At 40.3% G+C, this 21724-nt stretch overlaps 2 protein-coding genes across 2 annotated transcripts in view; one reads left to right on the plus strand and one right to left on the minus strand.

Moving 5' to 3' along the window:
* Nucleotides 1–24: 24 nt before the first annotated feature.
* Nucleotides 25–5144, plus strand: LOC130928604 (transmembrane protein 60-like). The gene is made up of 3 exons (XM_057855306.1): nt 25–193; nt 3728–3827; nt 3906–5144. Exons 2-3 carry the CDS (start codon nt 3744–3746, stop codon nt 4221–4223), a joined length of 402 nt encoding a protein of 133 aa, XP_057711289.1. The 5' UTR covers nt 25–193; nt 3728–3743; the 3' UTR covers nt 4224–5144.
* The window catches only part of LOC130928603 (lysine-specific demethylase RSBN1L-like), a 47020-nt gene continuing 26374 nt past the window's right edge, over nt 1079–21724 (minus strand). Inside the window, exons 5-9 of the mRNA XM_057855305.1 lie at nt 20141–20278; nt 19632–19774; nt 16221–16391; nt 16047–16155; nt 1079–14147 (exon numbers count right to left, since the gene is read on the minus strand). Of these exons, the coding sequence (XP_057711288.1) occupies nt 12975–14147; nt 16047–16155; nt 16221–16391; nt 19632–19774; nt 20141–20278 (1734 nt within the window). The 3' untranslated portion in view covers nt 1079–12974. The remainder of the gene's footprint in view (nt 14148–16046; nt 16156–16220; nt 16392–19631; nt 19775–20140; nt 20279–21724) is intronic.

Here is a 21724-nt window from a genome sequence, read left to right on the forward strand (position 1 = left end):
AATAGGAATCAAGAATGGGCGGGGCAAGCGCGGATAACGGATCCACTCGCCCATCTTCAAGCGGTCATCTTTATTAAACCTCAGGAAATAAAATAATTATTTTGATTTAAAAAAAAAAAAACTATTCTCACTGTAATAATGTAGGCCGTACGGCGTGATAAGAGCTTGGACACCGATGTAGGAAGACACCGATGTAAGTACGACATAGAGTCCGTAGTTCGCTATTAAAGCTAGCCATGCTAACTGACGTGCTAACGACGTCAAGTAGATTTAAAATGCGATATTGAATGGTAAAAAAATGCCTAGATATGTAACATTACAAGCAATTACAGTCCTTAAATGGGCAGACATCTTTATCGTGAGCATCTCGGCGGAGAATCTTGTTAAAAATCGATAAAAATGTTTTTAATGTGTAATAGCGAATAAATATCTACAAGCCTATTTTGGTCTTCCTTGTGACGTCATTAACACATAATAGTTTTTCATTCTTCTGCTGGCCCTTATAACTCTAATTTAAAAGACATTATTTGTTACTTCACTTACCCCAGAGAGGTTTTGAATATTAAATTTTGTAATTTTTAATGCCAAGTTTTTCTTACACAAACAAGTTGGCAAAGAAATCAATATTTGCATTTTTTCAGAAATAAATTACACTAAAACCAATTGGACTAATTAGCAATAAAAAAAAAAAAAAAAAAAAAAAAAAAAAACGTTAACTGATGAGAATCGCCCCCCCAGCCTCTGCTCAAAATTTCAGATATTTTAATATATACAGTCATAGACTTCATAATATATTGACATGACACGGGGTGCAGGGCTGATCCATAGGGGGCCTATTTTCAAAAACTTCAAATATTTTCAAACCCAAAGCTGCTACCAACATAAACCCAAATCAGGCACCTACCTTAGCCATATATGAGTCTCCATGAGCAATGGCATAAAAAAATTCAAAGTCGTTCCCTTATAACAGCGGTTCCCAAACTACGGCCCGCGGGCCGAATACGGCCCACCTCCACATTTGGTCCGACCCCCTGAACATTTCCCCCCCCCCCCCCTCCCAATAGTGTTATTTATTTCCTGGCTTTTTTCTGTGAAGAACCCAGAGAGGGCTATTTGGTTATTATCTATTTAATGAATATTGTAATTATTATATTATTATTATTTTATTTACTTTTGTTCCGTGAAGAATCCATAAAGGGTTATTTGATTGTGGCTTTCTGAAAAACAATAATTTTTTTCATTTAGGCACTTTTGCAATCAACACACTTTTTCTGTTACAAACTGACCCGGCCCCTCATCAGACTAGGAAAAAGTTATGTGGCCCTTACAGGAAAAAGTTTGGGGACCCCTGCCTTATAAAATCCCGATTCATTATTTTTATATAAGTATGACAAAACTTAAAATGGCTTTAAAATTCTCAGGTTTAACTCTAGATACACAAAAAAATCACAGAATGCAGAGATAATCACCTGTATTTTCAAGATCAATAGTATTATTAACATAAGTTTTTGTCCAAAATAACTCAATTTTCACATCAGAAACTTCATTCTTGAGGAAAACATGCAGAATAAATTACAATTTATAAATAGATTAATAAATTCTATATGCAATCACAACTTATTATAGAATAGCCCTTTATTGTCATTATACAGTTGTATGGTTAGTTATATATATTTGTAGTGAATGAGGCTAGCAGCCGCCTGACGCAAACAGAGCTTGTGAATAAATGTTTAAATCCCCGAATTCTTCATAGATATGGACGTAAAACAATCTCGATTCTCAGTTAAAAGCACAGAAACTGTGCAGTAGCGTTTATTTTACGTAAATATTGCAAACTATGACGCTAGTCTGTTAGTGAATATAGCTAGCAGCTGCCTGATGTAAACAGAGCTTTTCCGGTGAAAAAGTTCAATGCTACTCTGCTATCGAATGAGGCTAGCGGCCGCCTGAGGTGAACAGAGCTTTTCTGGCCCAAATTCTTGTGAATAAATGCCGAAATCCCCGAATTGTTCATAGATATGGACGTAAAACAGTCTCGATTCTTTGTGAAAAGCAAAGAAACCGTACAGTTAGCGTTTATTTTACGTAAATATGTTGAAGTACAATGCTACTCTGTTAGCAAATGCCGCCTGACATAAACAGCTTTTCTGGCGAAAATTCTTATGAATAAATGCTTCAATCGTCAAATTCTTTATAGATATGGACGTAAAACAGTCTCGATTCTTGCTTAAAAACTAAAATAAACGTGTAGTTAGCGTTTATTTTACGTAAATGTGGCAAACTATCATGCCAATGCAGTAGAGGCTGATTTCTCCCATTGATATTTTTCACAACGTTTAGAAATGCATGCATGGTACAAAAAAATATATTTAATTACCTTGAATCCTCGAACAAATCACTCCCGAGACAATCCTTCCTGCTTGTATTCGGTACGTCTTTCGTACGTCATCAAAAATCCAAGCTTAAATCCGGCTTGGACATAAACGTGTGCTGTTTCGAATGACTGTTACTAAATGAAGCTCAGCCCCCTATGGTAAGGCGTGGCGCAAAGAATGACGTGTCAGGTCAATAGAGTTTTGAAGTCTATGATACAGTAAAGGAAAATAAGTATTTGAATTTTGCAAGTTCTCCTACTTAAAAATGATCTAGAATCTAGAAATCACAGTGTAGGATTTTTTTTTAACAATTTATCTGTATTATACCCCTGCAAATAAGTATTTGAACACCTGTCTATTGGCTAGAATTTTGAGCCTCAAAGACCCATTAGTCGCCTTTTAAAAGTTCAACGAATAAGTGGAGGTAGACTTTCTGAGTCCAACTTTTTGACCTGTTTCAGGCGGTTAGCTGCATATAAACACTTGTCCACCCCATACAATCATGAAGACTCCAATTACGAACATGGTAAAGACCAAAGAGCTGTCCAAAGACATCAGTGACAGAATTGTAGACCTCTACAAGGCTGGAAAGTGTTACAAGGCAATTGCCAAGCAGTTTGATCCACCGTTGGAGCAATTATTTGAAAATGGAAAAAGCCAAACATGACATTCAATCTCCATCGGACTGGGGCTCCATGCACGATCTACCTCGTAGGGTCTCAATGATGCTAAGAATGGTGAGGAATCAGCCGAGAACTACACAGGAGGAGCTGGTCAATGACTTGAAAGGAGCTGGGATCACCATTTCCAAGGTTACTGTTGGTAATACACTAAGTTGTCATGGTTTAAAATCATGCATGGAACGTAAGGTTCCCCTGCTTAAACTAGCACATGTCCTGGCCCCTTCTTAAGTTTGTCAGTGACCATTTGGATGATCCAGCGGAGTCATGGCAGTACGGGAGTATGGGTAATACGAGCTCAAAATGGAACTTTTTGGTCTTAATTCCTAACCTAACCATCCCGAGAACACCATCCCTCCTGTGAAGCATGGGGATGGTAGCATAATGCTTTGGGGGTGTTTTTCTGCACATGGGACTGGACGACTGCACTGTGTATTTACAGTAGTATAATGCAAACAAATTGTTAAAAAAAATCATACAATGTGATTTCGGGATTTTTTTGATAGTCTCTCACAGTAGACAAGCACCTACCATGAAAATTTCAAACCCGCCCTTCATTTCGAAGTCTGACAACTTGCGAAATCGCAGGGTGTTCAAATACTTATTTACCTTTTTTGATTACTCTTATTTTGTAATGATAACGTAACATCAGAAAATGTTTTTCTTTTGCAGCGCTTCTCAAGTCAAAATGTCCCTGGCTCAAAGGGTCTTGTTAACCTGGGTCTTCACCCTGGTCTTCCTGACTTTGCTAGTCCTCAAACTGGATGGAAAGGTAACACATACCAGTATTTATAAGTGTAGTAGGGTATAATTACTTTTTAAACAGATAAAATGACACGGTGTCATTTAGGTGCAGTGGAACTGGTTCCTCATCTTCCTACCTGTATGGGTCTTTGACGGCATTCTCCTTCTAATGCTCACCATCAAAATGGCCGGTCGCTGCAAGCCGGGTTTCGACCCGCGGAACGGCTCGCCGGACCTGCGTTTACGCGCCTGGTACCTGGCGGCCATGCTGCTAAAGCTAGCCTTCTGCCTGACGCTGTGCGCCAAGCTGGAGAAGCTAGCAGAGGTGAAGCTGACTTTGGTGTGCATCCCTTTGTGGACCATGCTGCTGGGGGCGCTGGTCGAGCTGGGCCTCAACATCTTTCCTGAGAGGAGAGACGCCTGAAAGGGATAATGACTGAATGTGTTAAGACTACTGTGAACCGTACACTGGATGATAACTTTACCTGTTTTGTTGCCAATATGTTCCAGTATTGCTAATTTGTGATCTGTTGCACATTTCTTGTTTCGTCCAAAGTACTGTATTCTGTAGCTAAAAGTTAAATGCCGATTAGAAATGAACAAACTACGCTACATAAATTATTTGCATTCTTTTGCACTGTGCTGATGTTGGAAATAAACGATTCTGTATTGAAAATGTAGGACGTTTGGCCTCCATTCGTGTACATCGATCTTATGTTATGAAAACTACACACAACAGCATTCAACAGACAAAATAGGCAAGGACGTAGGTTTGGTCTCAACATTGGTAGGGACGATATAGCATAACGTGCACTTCTAAGCAGCTACCTATCCCAGTTTTGCAGGTTAGCAAGTTCACACAGTTTAATGTTAGGCTAACTCTGATGCAGGTCGGACTTTCAGTAGAAAATTAGTGGTGTGTTCCCCACCTCCAAAACATTGGCGTCTTTTTTAATTCTTTACAGTGGTGCTGCTGGCCGAAAAAAACTTCTAATATCCCTCATTGAAGGGGGTTGATGAGGCGGCATTTTTTTGACATTTATTTCTGTTGGGGCTGTGCGAGTGTGCGTGTCGGGTGTGGGTCAAGTCATCAGCCAATAAAGTGTGCGTTTGAGGGGGAAAAATGGACCAACACATTCAGCAAATGAAAAGGGGTGAACATGATAAAAATAGTTCTAATGAATAATGTTATGCTAACTGTGATGCAGGTTGTACTTTTAGTAGCAAAATTAGTGGTGTGTTCCCCACATCCACAACATTGACGCCTTTTTACATTTCTTACACTGGCTGCTGCTGGCTGAAAAAAAAACTTTAATATCCCTAATATCAAATGGGTGTGTGTATGGTGGGGGGGGGGTGAAGTCATCAGCCAATCAAACGTGTGTTTGAGGGGCAAAAATGGACTGACACATTCAGCAAGTGAAAAGGAGTAAGTGCAAGTTTGAACATAATGAAAAAAGTCATAATGAATGTATAATGTTATGCGAACTCTGATGCAGGTCAGACTTTTAGTAGCAAAATTTGGGTGTGTTCCCCACTTCCACAACATTGATGTCTTAACATTTCTTACAGTGGCTGCTGCTGGCTGGAAAAAAAACTAATATCCCTAATATCTTAAGGGGGGTGGTGGGGAGGCGTTTGAAGTCATCAGCCAATCAAACATGTTTTTGAGGGGGAAAAATGGACTGGAACATTCAGCAAGTGAAAAGGAGTAGTAAATGCAAGTTTGAACATAATAAAAATAGTTATCATGAATAATGTTATGCTAACTCTGATGCAGGTCGGACTTTTAGTAGCAAAATTAGTGGCGTGTTCCCCACTTCCACAACATTGACGTCTTTCTACATTTCTTACAGTGGCTGCTGCTGGCTGGAAAAAAAAAATCTAATATGCCTAATATCTAATTGGTGTGTGTGTTGGGGGGTGTTAGGATGGGGGGGTCAGTCAAGTCATCAGCCAATCAAACGTGCTTTTTTTTGGGGGGGGGGGGAATGGACCGACACATTCAGCAAGTGAAAACGACGAAGTGTAAGTTTAAACATAATGAAAATAGTTCTAATGAATATAATGAATAATGATATGCCAACTCTGATGCAGGTCAGACTTCCAGTAGAAAATTAGTGCTGGGTTCCCCACATCCAAACCATTGGAGTCTTTTTACAGTGGCTGCTGCTGGCTGAAAAATACTTCTAATATCCCTCCTCTTCGAAGGGGGTGGAGGAGGCGGCATTTTTTTTTTTAACATGTATTTCTGTTGGGGCTGTGTGAGTGTGTGTGTCGGGGGTGGGTCAAGTCATCAGCCAATGAAACGTGCGTTTGAGGGGAGAAAAATGAACCGACACATTCAGCAAATGAAAATGGGTAAGTAAGTTTGAACATAATGAAAATAGTTATAATGAATAAAATGAATAATGTTATACTAACTCTATGCAGGTCAGACTTTCAGTAGCAAAATTAGTGGTGTGTTCCCCACTTCCACAACATTGATGCCTTTTTACATCTTACAGTGGCTGCTGCTGGCTGGGGAAAACAAACGTCTATTATCCTTAATATCTAATGGGTGTGTGTGTGTGTGTGTGTGTGAGTTGGGAGAGCAGTCAAGTCATCAACCAATCAAATGTGCGTTTAGCAGGAAAAAAAAAATGGACCAACACATTCAAGCGAAAAGGAGTACGTGGAAGTTTGAACATAATGCAAATAGTTATAATTAAAATGAATAATGTTATGCTAACTCTGATGCAGGTCGGGCTTTCAGTAGCAAAATTAGTGGCGTGTTCCCCACTTCCACAACATTGACGTCTTCTTAAATTTCTTACAGTGGCTGCTGCTGGCTGAAATAAACTTGAATATAACTCACTTGATAACGGTGGAGTCAATTACAACCATTCAAACAATTGGGAAGAAGATCTAAATGACCTATACAACGGAACTCATTATAAAACGCAAATAAGGTTGCTCAAATGTTGGTGCGGACAATTTGAGCATCCTGAAAAGTTGCTAGTGTTTTGTCCCTACCGTCCCTATGCAAACCTACGCCCTTGAAATTAGGAACCATCTATTCAAAGCATGAACAAAAACAATGAACACAGAGCCTTTTATTAATTAGGGCTCTTAATTATTTAAAGTAGAAACCTTTCAACACATTTGTCTTTACAAAAACTCTTATGTACACTACAGTGCTGACATTTTGAAGGAAAAACGGCTGAAATCAAATAGAAAAACACACATTTCAGATAAATAAATCTTGAAAAAACAAGTCCCTGAAGACTTTCTACTGTCACTGCTAGTCTGTACAATAAAAATATAAAGATCACGTCAGGATTTTCACTTCCGGTTAAACACCTGAACTGCTAAGGCGTTCAAAACAAAAAGCTGCAGCGCTTCACAAGACCTTCACTTCCAAAAAAAGCACAGGAAGTCAGGTGTTAGCTTACATTTTGGAAAGATATTACCACTTGCTGACTATTTTTAAGGCTTTGGTCTAATTTTCCAGTCGGGGAATATAAGTCACAAAGCCAGAACCTTTGGGTGATGAAACAACACAAAGTCTGTGCTAACATTCCATAGTTTGCAGTTGAAGACAGGCACTGGGGGAATGTTGTGGGCTACATTAGCAAGTAGGGAGGAACAGACAAACATTCCACAACTGAACACACAAGAGACAAATTGTTGGAAGCAGAATGTCACTTAAGTGCTTTTGGGAGCGTCGCCTGTAGTCAACATTCATGATGAGCGTACAAGCAAGTTGTAGTGTGTTCAGAAGTCTTGGAAGAACCCGAAATTACCGAGACAACCGGATTGGGTACCGATTTAAAATTAAGGATTTTACCTTGTCGTGGTTTTATGTACTGCTACATCCTCATTTTGACCGTCTTTGCAGTGCAATTTAATAGTAAAGTAGTGGAAAACAGGGTTGTTGCGCAGCATCAGTATTGAAATGATTAGAGACATTGACATTCGATAGCTAACCAGTTGCTTGCTAGCTTAGCCGAAATCAACACACCTCGTTCTCACCTATTTCGGATCCTAACAACTCAAAGCCGGACCAAAATTAAATCTTACGCGTCTTAGCGGAGTTGTGACGTCGTTTAAGTAAGACAACATGGCAAGCTTAAATCCATAGGCAACACTAGCCGGTGTAAAAATAGCAACGTCTAAGAAGGAAGTGTTCTGATACTCATACTGTTCAGTCTTACCTATTGTGTAGTGGTATCTGAATTTTTGGGAATTTCTCACATTTCCGCATAAAATCACCATCAAATGTGATCTGATCTTTGTCAAAATTGCACAGATGAAAAAACAGTCTGCTTTAACTAAAACCACCCAAACCTTTATAGGTTTTCATATCTTAATGATGATATTATGTAAACAATGACAGAAGGGGATAAAATAAGTGAACCATCACATTTAATAATTTGTGGCCCCCTCTTTGGCAGCAATAAACCAGATGCTTCCTATAGCTGCAAAACAGTCTGGCACTAATCTTGGCCCATTCTTCTCAACAATACTACTGTAGTTCAGTCAGATTCCTGGTATGTCTGGCATGAATAACTGTCTTTAGGTCATTCCACAGCATCTCAATGGGGTTTAAGTCTGGACTTTGACTTGGCCACTCCAGAACGTGTATTTTGTTCTTCTGAAACCATCCTGAAGTTAATTTACTTCTGTGTTTTGGATCATTGTCTTGTTGCAGCATCCATCCTCTTTTTAGCTTCAACTGTCTGAAAGACAGCCTCAGGTTTTCCTGCAAAACTTTTGAATTCATTCTTCCATTAATGATTTCAAGTTGTCCAGGTCCTGAGGCAGCAAAACAGCCCCAAATCATGATGCTCCCTCCACCATGCTTCACAGTGGGGTTGAGGTGTTGATGTTGGTGAGCTGTTCCATTTTTTCTCCACACATCTCCCAAACAATTCAACTTTGGTTTCATCAGTCCACAAAATATTTTAGCTTGTACTGTCTGACAGCCTCAGGTTTTCCAGCAAAACTTTTGAATTCATTCTTCCATTAATGATTGCAAGTTGTCCAGGCCCTGAAGCAGCAAAACAGCCCCAAACCATGCTTCACGGTGGGGATGAAGTGTTGATGTTGGTAAGCCGTTCCATTTTCCTCCACACTCGACGCTGTGTGTTACCCAAACAATTCAACTTTGGGTTCATCAGTCCCCAAAATATTTTGCCAAAACTTCTGTGGAGTTTCCAAGTGCCTTTTTGCGAACATTAAACGAGCAACAATGTTTTTTTAGACAGCAGTGGCTTCCTCCGTGGAGTCCTCCAATGAACGCCAGTGATTTCTGTAAGTCTTTAGCAGACACCCTAGGGTTCTTTTTTACTTCTCTTGAGTATTCTGCGCTAAAATCTTTGGTGGACGGCAACTCCTTGGGAGAGAAGCAACAGTGCCAAATTCTCTCCATTTGTAGACAACTTCTCTTTATGTCAACTGATGAACATTTATGTCAACTTTTAGAGATGGTTTTGTATCCATTCCCAGCTTTATACACATCAACAATCCTTGATCGCAGGTCTTCAGACAGCTCTTTTGACCGAGCCATGATGCACATCAAGACAATTCTTACCAGGTGTGTATTTTATAGTGGGCAGGGCAGCTTTCAACCACTCATCAGTGATAGAGCACGCACCTGACTTGAATTGTTTGGTAAAAAATTGGTTTCAATTGCTCTTTAAGTCTCCTTAGGCTAAGGGTTGTACAAGACTGATCTGCAGCTACAGGAAGCGTCTGGTTGAAGTTACTGCTTCCAAATCGGGAAGCCACAAACTATTACATGTGATGGTTCACTTATTTTTCCCCTTCTGTCATTGTTTGCATCGTATCCTCAGTAAAAATGAAAACCTATAAATGTTTGGGTGGTTTTAGTTCAAGCACACACAGTTTTTTCATCTGTGTGATTTTGACAAAGATCAGATCACATTTGATGGTAATTTTATGCAGAAATGTGAGAAATTCCAAGACACCTTTTCGTTCCACTGTACATCAAGATGATACTACAAATATTGTGAAACATGGCAGTTTTTGACCTGTCGGGCACAAAAATGGAAGCAGCTGCAGGTTGTGTATTGAAACTGGTAGCTTCGACGGGCCTGTTTTGTAACACTGTCTTTCTATAAAGGATGGATTTATCGGAATTGAACGATACTGCACAGGCTTGTATCGCAATCGAGCGTTAAAAAAATACTATCGGAACTAGTAGGCCTGTCACAGTAATTCCTATTTTGCCTTATCATACAATAGCGAAAACCATCGTTGGCCATTTTATAAACTTTATATATAGAGCAATAGTTTTTCAGGGCGCGATAGTTGCGCTGCCTTGTTCTCTCTCCAGCTGAATTAAGATTTTAAGAAGACCCAACTCAAATTCTTAAAGCGGAAGTTCAGAATTTCTAACAGTAGGCTTAATATTCGAGTTAGCGGGGGTTTAATTAGTAGGTGGAGTTGATTTCAACCAATTCCGTGCGGATTGTTAGTTATTTATTAATATCAGGGCTCCGGAGTGGCTAAGCTAGTGCGAGTTAATGATCCCGTCCTAGCATGCGATTAATGAAAGAACTGGATCAGTACCTGAAGAAATAATTAGCACAGAACATCAATTTTGTTATTTACATCTGTAGCGCGGCAATGCAATGTAGGCATGCTTGGACGACACCAATGTTGAGGAGGTTGACTCTCCCCCAAGGAAGCAGTGATGGCCAAATGAAACTTTGCAGCCAATTGGTTCAAAGCTTCATGGTGGTTCATTTGGTCTGTCAGCTGCGGCTTATAGTCCAGTGGGGCTTATCTAACAAATGCCATTTTTATGTCAAATTTGGTGGCGTCTTATAGTCAGGTTTCTTCTTTCTAGTCGTTTCATTAATTGCTAGTTATGGTATTTGGTAACACTTTATTTGACAGCAGCATCATAAGACTGTCATAAGACGAAATGAACCACCAATTGGCTGCAAGGTTTCATTACTTCAAGAAGTTTCCTTTGGCCATCACTGCTCCCTTGGGGGAGACAGTCTACCTCCTGCTGTCAACACTGTTGTGGTCCAACATGCCTCCTAGTATGCATTGCAGCGTTCCAGATGTAAATAACAATCAAAATTTATGTTCTGTGCTAATTATTTCTTCAGTTACTGTTCCACTTATTTCATTAATTGCTAGTTATGGTATTTGGTAACACTTTGAAAGCAGCATCATATGACTGTCATAAGCCCAAATGAACCACTATGACGCTTTCAATCAATTAGCTGCAAAGCTTAATTGCTTCAAGAAGCTTCATTCGGCCACCACTGCTCCCTTGAGGGAGACAGTCAACCTCTGCTGCCACCTGATGTCAACACTGTTGTCGTCCAACTTGCCTCCTAACATGCATTGCTGCGCTACAGCTGTAAATAACAATCAAAATTTATGTTCTGTGCTAATTATTTCTTCAGTTACTGTTCCAATTGTTTCATTAATCACTAGTTATGGGAATTGGTAACACTATTTAACAGCGGTATCATAAGACTGTCCTAAGATCAAATGAACCACCATGAAGCGTTGAATCAATTGGCTGCAAAGCTTAATTGCTTCAAGAAGCTTCATTCGGCCATCACTGCTCCCTTAGGGGAGACAGTCAACCTCCACAACACTGGTGTCATCCAACATGCCTCCTAGCATGCATTGCGGCGCTACATATGTAAGTAACAATCTAAATTTATGTTGTGTTCTAGTTATTTCTTCAGTTACTGTTCCAATTGTTTCATTAATCACTAGTTATGGGAATTGATAACACTATTTAACAGCGGTATCATAAGACTGTCCTAAGACCAAATGAACCACCATGAAGCTTTCATTCAATTGACTGCAAAGCTTAATTGCGTCAAGAAGCTTCATTCGGCCTTAGGGGAGACAGTCAACCTCCTCAACACTGGTGTCATCCAACTTGCCTCCTAGCATGCACTGCGGCGCTACAGATGTAATTAACAATCAAAATTTATGTTGTGTTCTAGTTATTTCTTCAGTTACTGTTCCAATTGTTTCATTAATCACTAGTTATGGAATTTGGAAACACTTTATTTGACAGTGCCATCATAAGACTGTTATAAGACCAAATGAACCACCATGAAGCTTTCAATCACTTGGCTGCAGCCCTTAATTGCTTCAAGAAGCTTCATTTGGCCACCACAGCTCCATTAGGGGAGACAGTCAACCTCCACAACACTGGTGTCATCCAACATGCCTCCTAGCATGCATGCATTATGTTCTGTGCTAATTATTTCTTCAGTTACTGTACAAGTTGTTTCATTAATTGCTAGTTATGGAATTTGGGAACACGATTTGACAGGGGTGCCAAAAGTCAATCATTATTTTGACATGACACTTTTATGAGCATTAATGAATGCTTATAACAGATGTCATTTAGTGTCATCCGGCAAATTATCTCACTATGGAATGGATATTCAAAATGAGAGCTGGACATAAATGGAGTTTGTGACATAATTTGCCCAATAACACTGAATGACATCTGCCATAAGCATTCAGTAGTGCCCATCATAGTGTCATGTCACAATTACGACGGTCTTATGACAGTCTTCTAGTGCCACTGTCAGATAAAGTGTTACCAGATACCATAACTAGTTATTAGTGAAACAACTGGAACAGTAACTGAAGAAATAATAGCACAAATCATGAAATTTGATTGTTATTTACATCGGTAGCGCTGCGATGCACACTAGGAGGCATGCTGGACAAAAACAGCGTTGACAATGATAGTGTCATGTCACAATTATGATGGTCTTATGACAGTCTTATGCCAAATAAATTAACAAATAAGCCGCACTGGACTATAAGGCGCAGAATGCAAAATGAGGGGGAAAAGTAGCCGCTTATAGTCTGAAAATTACGGGAATTTGAACTTTGTCAAGGTGTTTAGCTCAGTTGTCACCGTGCCAGCCTGTATTTTATTATATATTTACTTAAACTGAAGACAAGTTCACTTAAAGTTTCTATCGTCCTACAAAAACTTCTCGTGACAGGCCTAATTGGGACATCACTATTAAATCCCAAACTCGGGCATTGCTCTTAGGTTCCAACGAGTTGTACGTGCAAGTACATTCTAAAACAGATATAAAAAGGTGTTAACTGAACCCTTGTCCTTTTTACATTTTACAACATTATCAACAAACAGTACAAAATTCTATAAACTCTGCTCCTCTTCTTGAGTCGGAGGAAGGGGCGGGAGAGGGGGCGGCGGGGACTCTGAAGAGGCAGGGGGTGGCGGGGGAGGCGGGGTGAAGGTGTGAGATGGTGGATGGGGAGGCGGGGCCGGTGCTACGGGCGGGTAATGGTAGGGGAGGAAGTGGTGCGGGGGGAAGTGTGATGGGTAGAAGGGTTTGGCGTGAGGGTGGAACTGGTGCGGGGACATGAGCGGGGACATTTGAGGGTAGTAATGCTGGGTTTGGGTGGTGATGTGAACGGGGTGGGGGGGTGGCGGCTGGCTGAGGAAGGGTCTGTGAGGGAGGTGGGAATGAGGCAGAAGAGGCGGATAGGAAGGGGGCAGCATTTGGGAAAGGCGGTGGGGAGGCGGCATGGGAGGAGGGTATTGCTGCACGTGGTGAGTCCATTTCTCCACCGGCGGGCGAGTCCGTGTGTCGGCGTAAGGGATGGGGGCGTGAAAATCGGAGGACGAATTGAAGCGGGGAGAGTCGGTGGGGGCCAGACGGGAAGACGTGGATTCAGAAGGAGGCGGTTGAGGGTCAGGTGAGGGTTTAGGGCTGTGTGATGAGGAAGATGGGCTGGTGGATGTTAACGTGTGGCGGAAGGATGGCGAGGCGCTTGAAGTGGAAGACGGCGCGGTGCTCGCTGGACAGTGAGGTTGATGATGGGAGTTGTGGTGAGGGCTTTTGGTTGGTTTGACCTCAGGAGGTGATGAGGGTTTGTCGTTTTTCGGAGGTTCTGCTTTGATTTGAATCGGAGGTGAAAGCTGACATTGCAGGGGTTCGTCTTCCTTTCCAACCTCTTTCTCATCACTCGCTCTTACGTCCGAGTCTGACGCATGAGTCGGCGAAGACGAAACCGGCGGATCTATCGGTAATGTCCTGTTTGCATACAACTCTTCATCCTCCTCTACTTTCATTCTCTCCTGCTCCTCTTTGCTTTCATGGACATCCAGCTCGTCCTCTTTCACCTCTTCATATTGCCTCAAGCGGACGTGCCAGGCCAGGCTGCAGACGGCCGACACGGTCTTAAACTGGTGGACTACGTTGCGCGGGATGAAGTAGATGTCGTCGTGGCACAGGCGGATGCGGGCGTAGCGGATGCCCTCTCGACGCAGCTGGTTTAGCTTGGCGTCGTCCACCCACTGCACACACTGAAAAGCAAAACGATAGCGATTACATTTAGCTCACTGGCTGCAGTACAGCTTTACTCCACCGGGTGGTAGAATACAACATCCTATGAAATGCATCCAAAATTCAAACAAATATAGAGAGACATTGAGAGCCAAATGTATTTGCCATGTGGCAAAATGGAATTTGCCATGTGGCATTTTTTTTTGCCATGTGACAAAATGGATTTTGCCATGTGGCATTTTTTTGCCATGTGGCATTTCCTCTTTGCCATGTGGCATTTTTTCTTTGCCATGTGGCATTTTTTTTTGCCATGTGGCAAAATGGATTTTGACATGTGGCAAAATTAATTTTGGTTTGTGGCACTTTTTGGGGGGGGGGTGGAGGTATGTGGAATTTTTCGGGATATATGTAAGCTTTGCAGGCCATGCACGTCCATGCCGTTGACGGCTATACACGTCCAAATCTTCCATTAATTTTAAATGACAGAAAAACGTGTGGCTGTGATTTTTGACCATACACTTTACAATGGAGCGCATTGACATTCAACTGGTACCCAAGTCACTGACGGCTATGCACGTCCAAATTTTCCATTCATATTAAATGGCAGGAAAAAGTGTGGTTGTGATTTTTGACCATACACTTTACATTACGGCGCACTGACATTCAACTAGCACCCAAGTCAATGCGCTGTAATACCCCCCAAAAATGCGACAAACTAAAATCCATTTTGCCTCATACCCAAAAAAATGCCGCATGTCAAAATCCATTTTGCTCCATGGCAAAATCAATTTTGCCACAAAGCAAAAAAATGACACATGGCAAAATCCATTTTGGCACATTCATTCATTTTCCATGATCCCAAAAAAACGCCACATACCAAAATCAATTTTGTCACATGGCAACAAAAATGCCACATGGCAAAGAAAAATGCCACATGGCAAAATTCATTTTGGCACATGTCCAGAAAATGCCACATGCCAAAATCCATTTTGCCACATGGCAAAAAAAAAAAAGCCACTTGGCAAAATCAATTTTGTCACATGACAATGAAAAATGCCACATGACAATGAAAAGATGCCACATGGCAAAATCCATTTTGCCACATGTCCCAAAAAAATGCCACATGGCAAAAAAATGCCACATGGCAAAATCAATTTTGCCTCATGGCAAAAAAATGCCACATGGCAAAATCCATTCTGCCACATGTCCCAAAAAATGCCACCTGGCAAAATCAATTTTGTCACATGGCAAGAAAAATGCCACATGACAATGAAAAGATGCCACATGGCAAAATCCATTTTGCCACATGTCCCAAAAAAATGCCACATGCCAAAATCCATTTTGCCACATGGCAAAATCAATTTTGCCTCATGGCAAAAAAATGCCACATGGCAAAATCAATTTTGCCACATGGCAAAAAAATGCCACATGGCAAAATCAATGTTGCCACATGGCAAAAAAATGCCACATGACAAAATCAATCTTGGCACATGTCCAAAAAAATGCCGCATGCCAAAATCAATTTTTTCCACGTGGCAAAATCAATTTTGTTACATGGTGAGAAAAATGCCACATGGCAAAGAAAAAACTGCCACATGGCAAAATCCATTTTTCCACATGTCAAAATCAATTTTGCCACAGGGCAAAAAAAATGCCACATGGCAAAATCAATTTTGTCACATGGCAAGAAAAATGCCACATGTCCAGAAAAATGCCACATGCCAAAATCAATTTTGCCACGTGGCAAATAAAATGCCACCTGGCAAAATCCATTTTGCCACACGGGAAATCCCACTTTTGGTTCTCGGCCCTGCTGGAGATATGCTCTATTTTTTGAACTCTTTAAATTGCTTGGCTTGGCCCTTAGGATTTATATTCAGAAAACATGCTAATCTAGAAAATATATGCTTGTACAAGACCTGTGAGAGTGGCGGTTCATACAAATCCAACTGCAGCCGCTGAACCACGTATGGGAAATCAGCAGCGTGGAAGCACACGACGTCTTTGGTTACACGAGGGGGTTCCGAACTGAAAAGACAATTTCTAACATCAGCATACTATTTGGCGATTGCTAAGAAAAGCCTCGCGCCTACCCTTCTTTGTAGCATACGGCCTTCAGCACGCCGACTGCCGCCGTGGTTTGACGCTCGAAACCCTGGCCGATGTGGTCAGCGTGCGCTCGTGTCCTGTCTTCGAAGAGCAACTCTCTGGGTTCGCTGGTTCTGGGTAGGGACTGTAGAAGGTTCTTCACCTCGTTGGTGGAGCTGGGTCCATTAGAAATGAATGGGATTTTTTTTTTTTTTTTTTGTCAGATTCTGGTGGAATTAGGGCTGCAGCTTCCGCTTATTTCAGTAGTCGATAAATCGATGAACTACTTAGCTCGAATAATCGAGTAATCGGATAAGGAACATAAAAAATAAATACATAAATAAATAAATCAAAATACCTGAGATGAGCCTCAAACGATATAAATGACGATCTAAATACAACAAAAGAACAATCGGCTAACTTACATAGCAAAAGTCCGCTAGCTTAAATGCTGTAAGACCCCCTTTTTTTTTTTTAAATGCTCTGAACAAATGGTTCAAACACATATTTCCACCAAAAAATGGCTAAATAAACCTAAACTAAATTGCCAAATGCATTAAAAAAAATAGCTCAAACAAAAGATTAGCTTATGTTGGTCTTAACAGGAAGCAGCTGAATTCAGCCATGTTAAATGAGTTATGTCATATTCACTGTTGCCACTAGATGGCAGTGTATCCACCCAAATCAGTAAAACAAAATGCAAACACTTTCAAAACAAACCATTACAACCCCACTTAAATTAAACAAATACTTGAAGCAGCAAAATTTAATTTGTATCTTTTTTTTAATCGAATTGATTAATTGTTGCAGCACTAGATGGAATTGTACATTTTGGACAAAAATACCATCTCAGTTCGTCATTTTGCCATTTTTTATGGACGTGTGAATGACATGACTCAGTAAAAAATGGAAGACTAGGTACATTGAGTTTGCTGTTTTTGTCAAAAAAATATGTTTTTGGCAAAAACTGGAAAACCATCCCACCTTGATTTGGGGATTTTTTTTTTGACATGTGACTGATGTTTTTGTCAAAGCATGACTTTGGGGGGGCCAATGAAAGGTGTCGCCACCATTTCAGATTTTTTTGTTTTGAATGTGCCACTGGAAATGGTATGTTTTTGTCAATGTACGTTTTGGTCAAAAACTGAATAACAATTCAGCCCGCATTGACTTTGTGATTTTTTTTTTTGGGGGGGGGGGGGGGGGTGAATGATGTAATTGGGTGAAAAATGTAAGGCGAGATACATTTGGAGTTGTGCAAGTTTTGTCATTTTTGTTTGGAAATTGAATGTTTTTGTCAATGTACGTTTTGGTCAAAAACAACACCATTTTAGGTCACATTAACTTTGTGATTTTTTTTTGGGGGGGGTCAATTATGTAATCGGGTAAAAAATATGTAAGACTAGATACATATGAGTTGTGCGATTTTAGTCAAAACACTTTTTGGTCAAAAACAATACAATGCAATTTCGCCATTTTTGAGGGGGGGATGACATGACTGGCTAAAAAATGGAAGACTAGATACATTGAGTTTTCCCATTTTTCTCAAAAAAAATGTTTTTGGCAAAACCATCTGAGTTCGCCTTTATTTTGGGAATTTTTTGACATGTGATTGATGTTTTTGTCAAAGCATGACTTTTTGGTGAGGTGGGGGGGGGGGGCAATGGAGGGCATCCCCATCATTTGAGAATTTTTGGTGGGTGTTGAACGTTCCAGTCGAAATTGAAGGTTTTTGTCAATGTATGTTTTGGTAAACTGAACATTATTTTAGGTCGCATTGATTTTGTGATTTTTTTTTTTTTTGAAGGGGTGGGGGGTGGGTTTATGATGGAATTTGGTAGATAAATTTGGAGTTGTGCAATTTTTGTCAAAACATTTTGGTCAAAAACTGAATACCATCTCAGTTTGCGTTGATTTAGGGAGTTTTTTTAAATGTGACCGTTGTTTTTGTCAAAACGTGACTTTTGGGGGACATTGGAAGCTTTCACCACCATTAGTTTTTTTCGTGGGTGTTGAATGTGCCATTGGTAATGGTATTTTTTTGCTCACGTACATTTTGGTCAAAATTTGAACACCATTTCAGGTAGGTCACCTTGATTTTGTAATTTTTTTGGAGGGAGATGTGTGAATGATGTAATTGGGGTAAAAAAAAATGTAAGACTAGATACATTTGGAGTTGTGCAATTTTTGTCAAAAAACTTTTTGTTCAAAAACTGAATACCATGCCATTTTGCAATTTTTGGGGGGATGTGTGAATGACATGACTGGGTAAAATATGGAAGACTAGATAGATTGAGTTTTGCAGTTTTTGTAAAAAAAAAAAAAAAAAAAAAATTGGGGCAAAAACTTTAAAACCGCATGAATTTGGGGATTTTTTTTTTTTTTTTTTTAAAGATGTGTGAGTGATGTAATCGGGTAAAATAAATCAAAGACTAAATACATTTGGAGTTCTGCAATTTTTGTCAAAAAAAAAAACAAAAAATGTTTTTGGTCAATCGAATCAGTGCACCTTGATTTGGGGGCAAATACTGAATACCATCTCAGTTCGCCATTTTTTCATTTTTGGGGGATGTGTGAATGACATGACTGGGTGAAAAATGTAAGACTAGATACATTGGATTTTGCAGTTTTTTTCAAAATTACATTTTTTTGGGGCAAAAACTTTAAAACCATTTCAGTTTGCCTTGATTTTGGTAATTTTTTGACATGTGACTGTTTTTTGGGTCAAAGCGTGACTTTTTGGGGGGCAAGGAAGGTTTCACCACATTTACAGATTTTTTGTTGGTGTTGAATGTGCCATTGGGGAATGGAATGTTTCTGTCAACCTACAATTTAGCCAAAAACCATCTCAGGTGGGTCGCCTTGATTTTGTAATTTTTTTGGGGAGATGTGTCAATGATGTAATCGGGTAAAAAAAAAATGTAGGACTACATAAATTTGGAGTTCTGCAATTTTTATCAAAATAACTACGTTTTTGGTCAAAAACTGTAATGCCATAACAGTTGGCCTTGTATATAATGTGATTACATAAACTAAGGGACTAGATACATTTGGACTTTTCAGTTTTTGGAGCAAAGCGTGAATTTTTTGAGGGTCAGTCGGAGGTTTGACCACAATTTTTGTAGGTCTTTAGTCGGGGTGTGACAAAATATCAAAAAGGTGATATATCGTGCATCCCAAAAGGTTATCAATATGCTCATGCCAAGAATCGAGATATCGTTTTAAAAAGGTATTAGTGTTTTTGGGGGGAAACTAACAAGTTGCGACCAAAATCATCATCTTGTATCGCGAGATTGTTATCGTGAGGTACCCAAAGGTTCTCACCCATAGTCTTTAGTGGGTGTTGAATGTGCCATTGGAAATGCATGGGTTATTTTTTTGTCAAATTCCTTCCAAGTGTTCCGTGGCGTGCTTACCGTTTTCTTTTAAAAGGAGACTTTGGTATGTCCGCTACGGGTATCATCTGCTCTCCCGGTCTCACCCACATAATGGGCCCGTCATCGCTTTCGTTAGGATTCATCAGGCTGAGGCTGGACAACGTTCCCCAAGGAAGAGTACGCTGTCGCCAGGGAGAGAAAGCACAATATTTAGCCCATTTCTTGCTGAACACAAATTGAAAAAAAAAAATACAATTTCAGCTTGGAAAGCTCCCCTGAGCGTGGCCGTGACAGCTATAAAGTATGCGAGGATGTGAGGCTTTTGATATTCAGCATATGAAGTGAAGCCAATTCTCCACGCTGCATGCAACACAAGCAGAAGCTGTCAGTCCAGCTTTTCGAGCTCAAAAGTAAACATGAAATTTTATTGGCCCATTGTAGTTAAAAAGCCAAAGTTGGCATTTATTGGCCGTTATCTCAGGCAGCCACCCGCTTTTTTCGCTGACTTAGCCGTCCATCCAGTCCTCGGAGGGACTTGTTGGACTCACCTTCAGGAAGGGAGACTCCTCTAGCATTCCAAGGAATTCTGGGAAGAAGTTGCCCACCTCCTCGTCCACAGCGCCCACGAGGCTAATCTGCCTCATTGCCCCGGCTCGGTACGTACCGTGGCTATAGGTTCTTTTCACCTGAGGCAAGGGAGAAACAAATGCAGTTAGCGATGTGTTTTCAACAACTTAGCAATATGAGCATTAGTTAACTTGATATCATCACTCCAAGAAGGACCACTAGAATTGATCAAGTCCTAGTTGTATCCATCTTATACACCGTAATTTTCGGACTATAAACCGCTACTTTTTGTCTTCATTTTGAATCCTGCGGGTTATAGTCCAGTGCGCCTTATTTGTTGATTTATTTGGGTTAAAAGGACACACTTCATTTGACAGCGGCGTCATAATTATGGTATAACACTATCATAGGCATTACTGAATGGTTATGACAGATTTCATGAAATGTCATCCGGCAAATTATGTCACTAACTCCATTTATGTCCAGCTCGGCTCTTTTACATCCATTCAAAAGTGAGATCATTTGCCGGATAATACGAAATGACATCTGTTATAAGCATTCATTAATGCTCATGACAGTGTCATTACTGTCTTATCATGATTATGATTGTCTAATGACAGTCTTATGACACCACTGTCACATAAATTGTTACTAAATACCATAATTAGCAATTAATGAAACAACTGGAACAGTAACTGAAGAAATGATTAGCACAGAACATGAATTTTGATTGTTATTCACATTTGTAGCGCTGCAATGCATGGTTGGAGGCATGTTGGACGACATCAGGTGGCAGCAGAGGTTGACCGTCTCCCTTGATGGGGCAGTGATGGCCAAATGAAGCAATGAAGCTTTTCAGCCAAATGCTTGAACGCTTCATGGTAGTTAATTTGGTCTTATGACAGTTGTATGATACTGCTGTCAAATGTTACCAAATAACATACCTAGCAATTAATAAAACAACTGGAACAGGAACTGAAGAAATAATTAGCACAGAACATGAATTTTGATTGTTATTTATAACTGTAGCGCTGCAATGCATGCTAGGAGGCATGTTGGACGACAACAGTGTTGACAGCGGGTGGCAGCAGAGGTTGACTGTCTCAAGGGAGCAGTGATGACCAAATCAAGCAATGAAGCTTTGCAGCCAATTGGTTTAAAGCTTCACGGTGTTTCATTGGTCTGATGACAGTCTAATGATGCCACTGTCAAATAAATTGTTACCAAATACAGTGAGGCAAATAAGTATTTAGTCAACCACCAATAGTGCAAGTTCTCCTACTTGAAAAGATTAGATGCCTGTAATTGTCAACATGGGTAAACCTCAATCATGAGAGACAGAATGTGGGGGAAAAAACACAGAAAATCACATTGTTTGATTTTTAAAGAATTTATTTCCAAATTAGAGTGGAAAATAAGTATTTGGTCACCTACAATCAAGCAAGACGTCTGGCTGTCAAAGAGGTCTAACTTCTTCTAACGAGGTCTAACGAGGCTCCACTCGTTACCTGTATTAATGGCACCTGTTTTAACTCATTATCGGCATAAAAGACACCTGTCCACAA

The sequence above is a fragment of the Corythoichthys intestinalis genome, chromosome 13 (assembly GCF_030265065.1).
Source record: "Corythoichthys intestinalis isolate RoL2023-P3 chromosome 13, ASM3026506v1, whole genome shotgun sequence".
In the NCBI taxonomy this organism is placed as follows: domain Eukaryota; kingdom Metazoa; phylum Chordata; class Actinopteri; order Syngnathiformes; family Syngnathidae; genus Corythoichthys; species Corythoichthys intestinalis.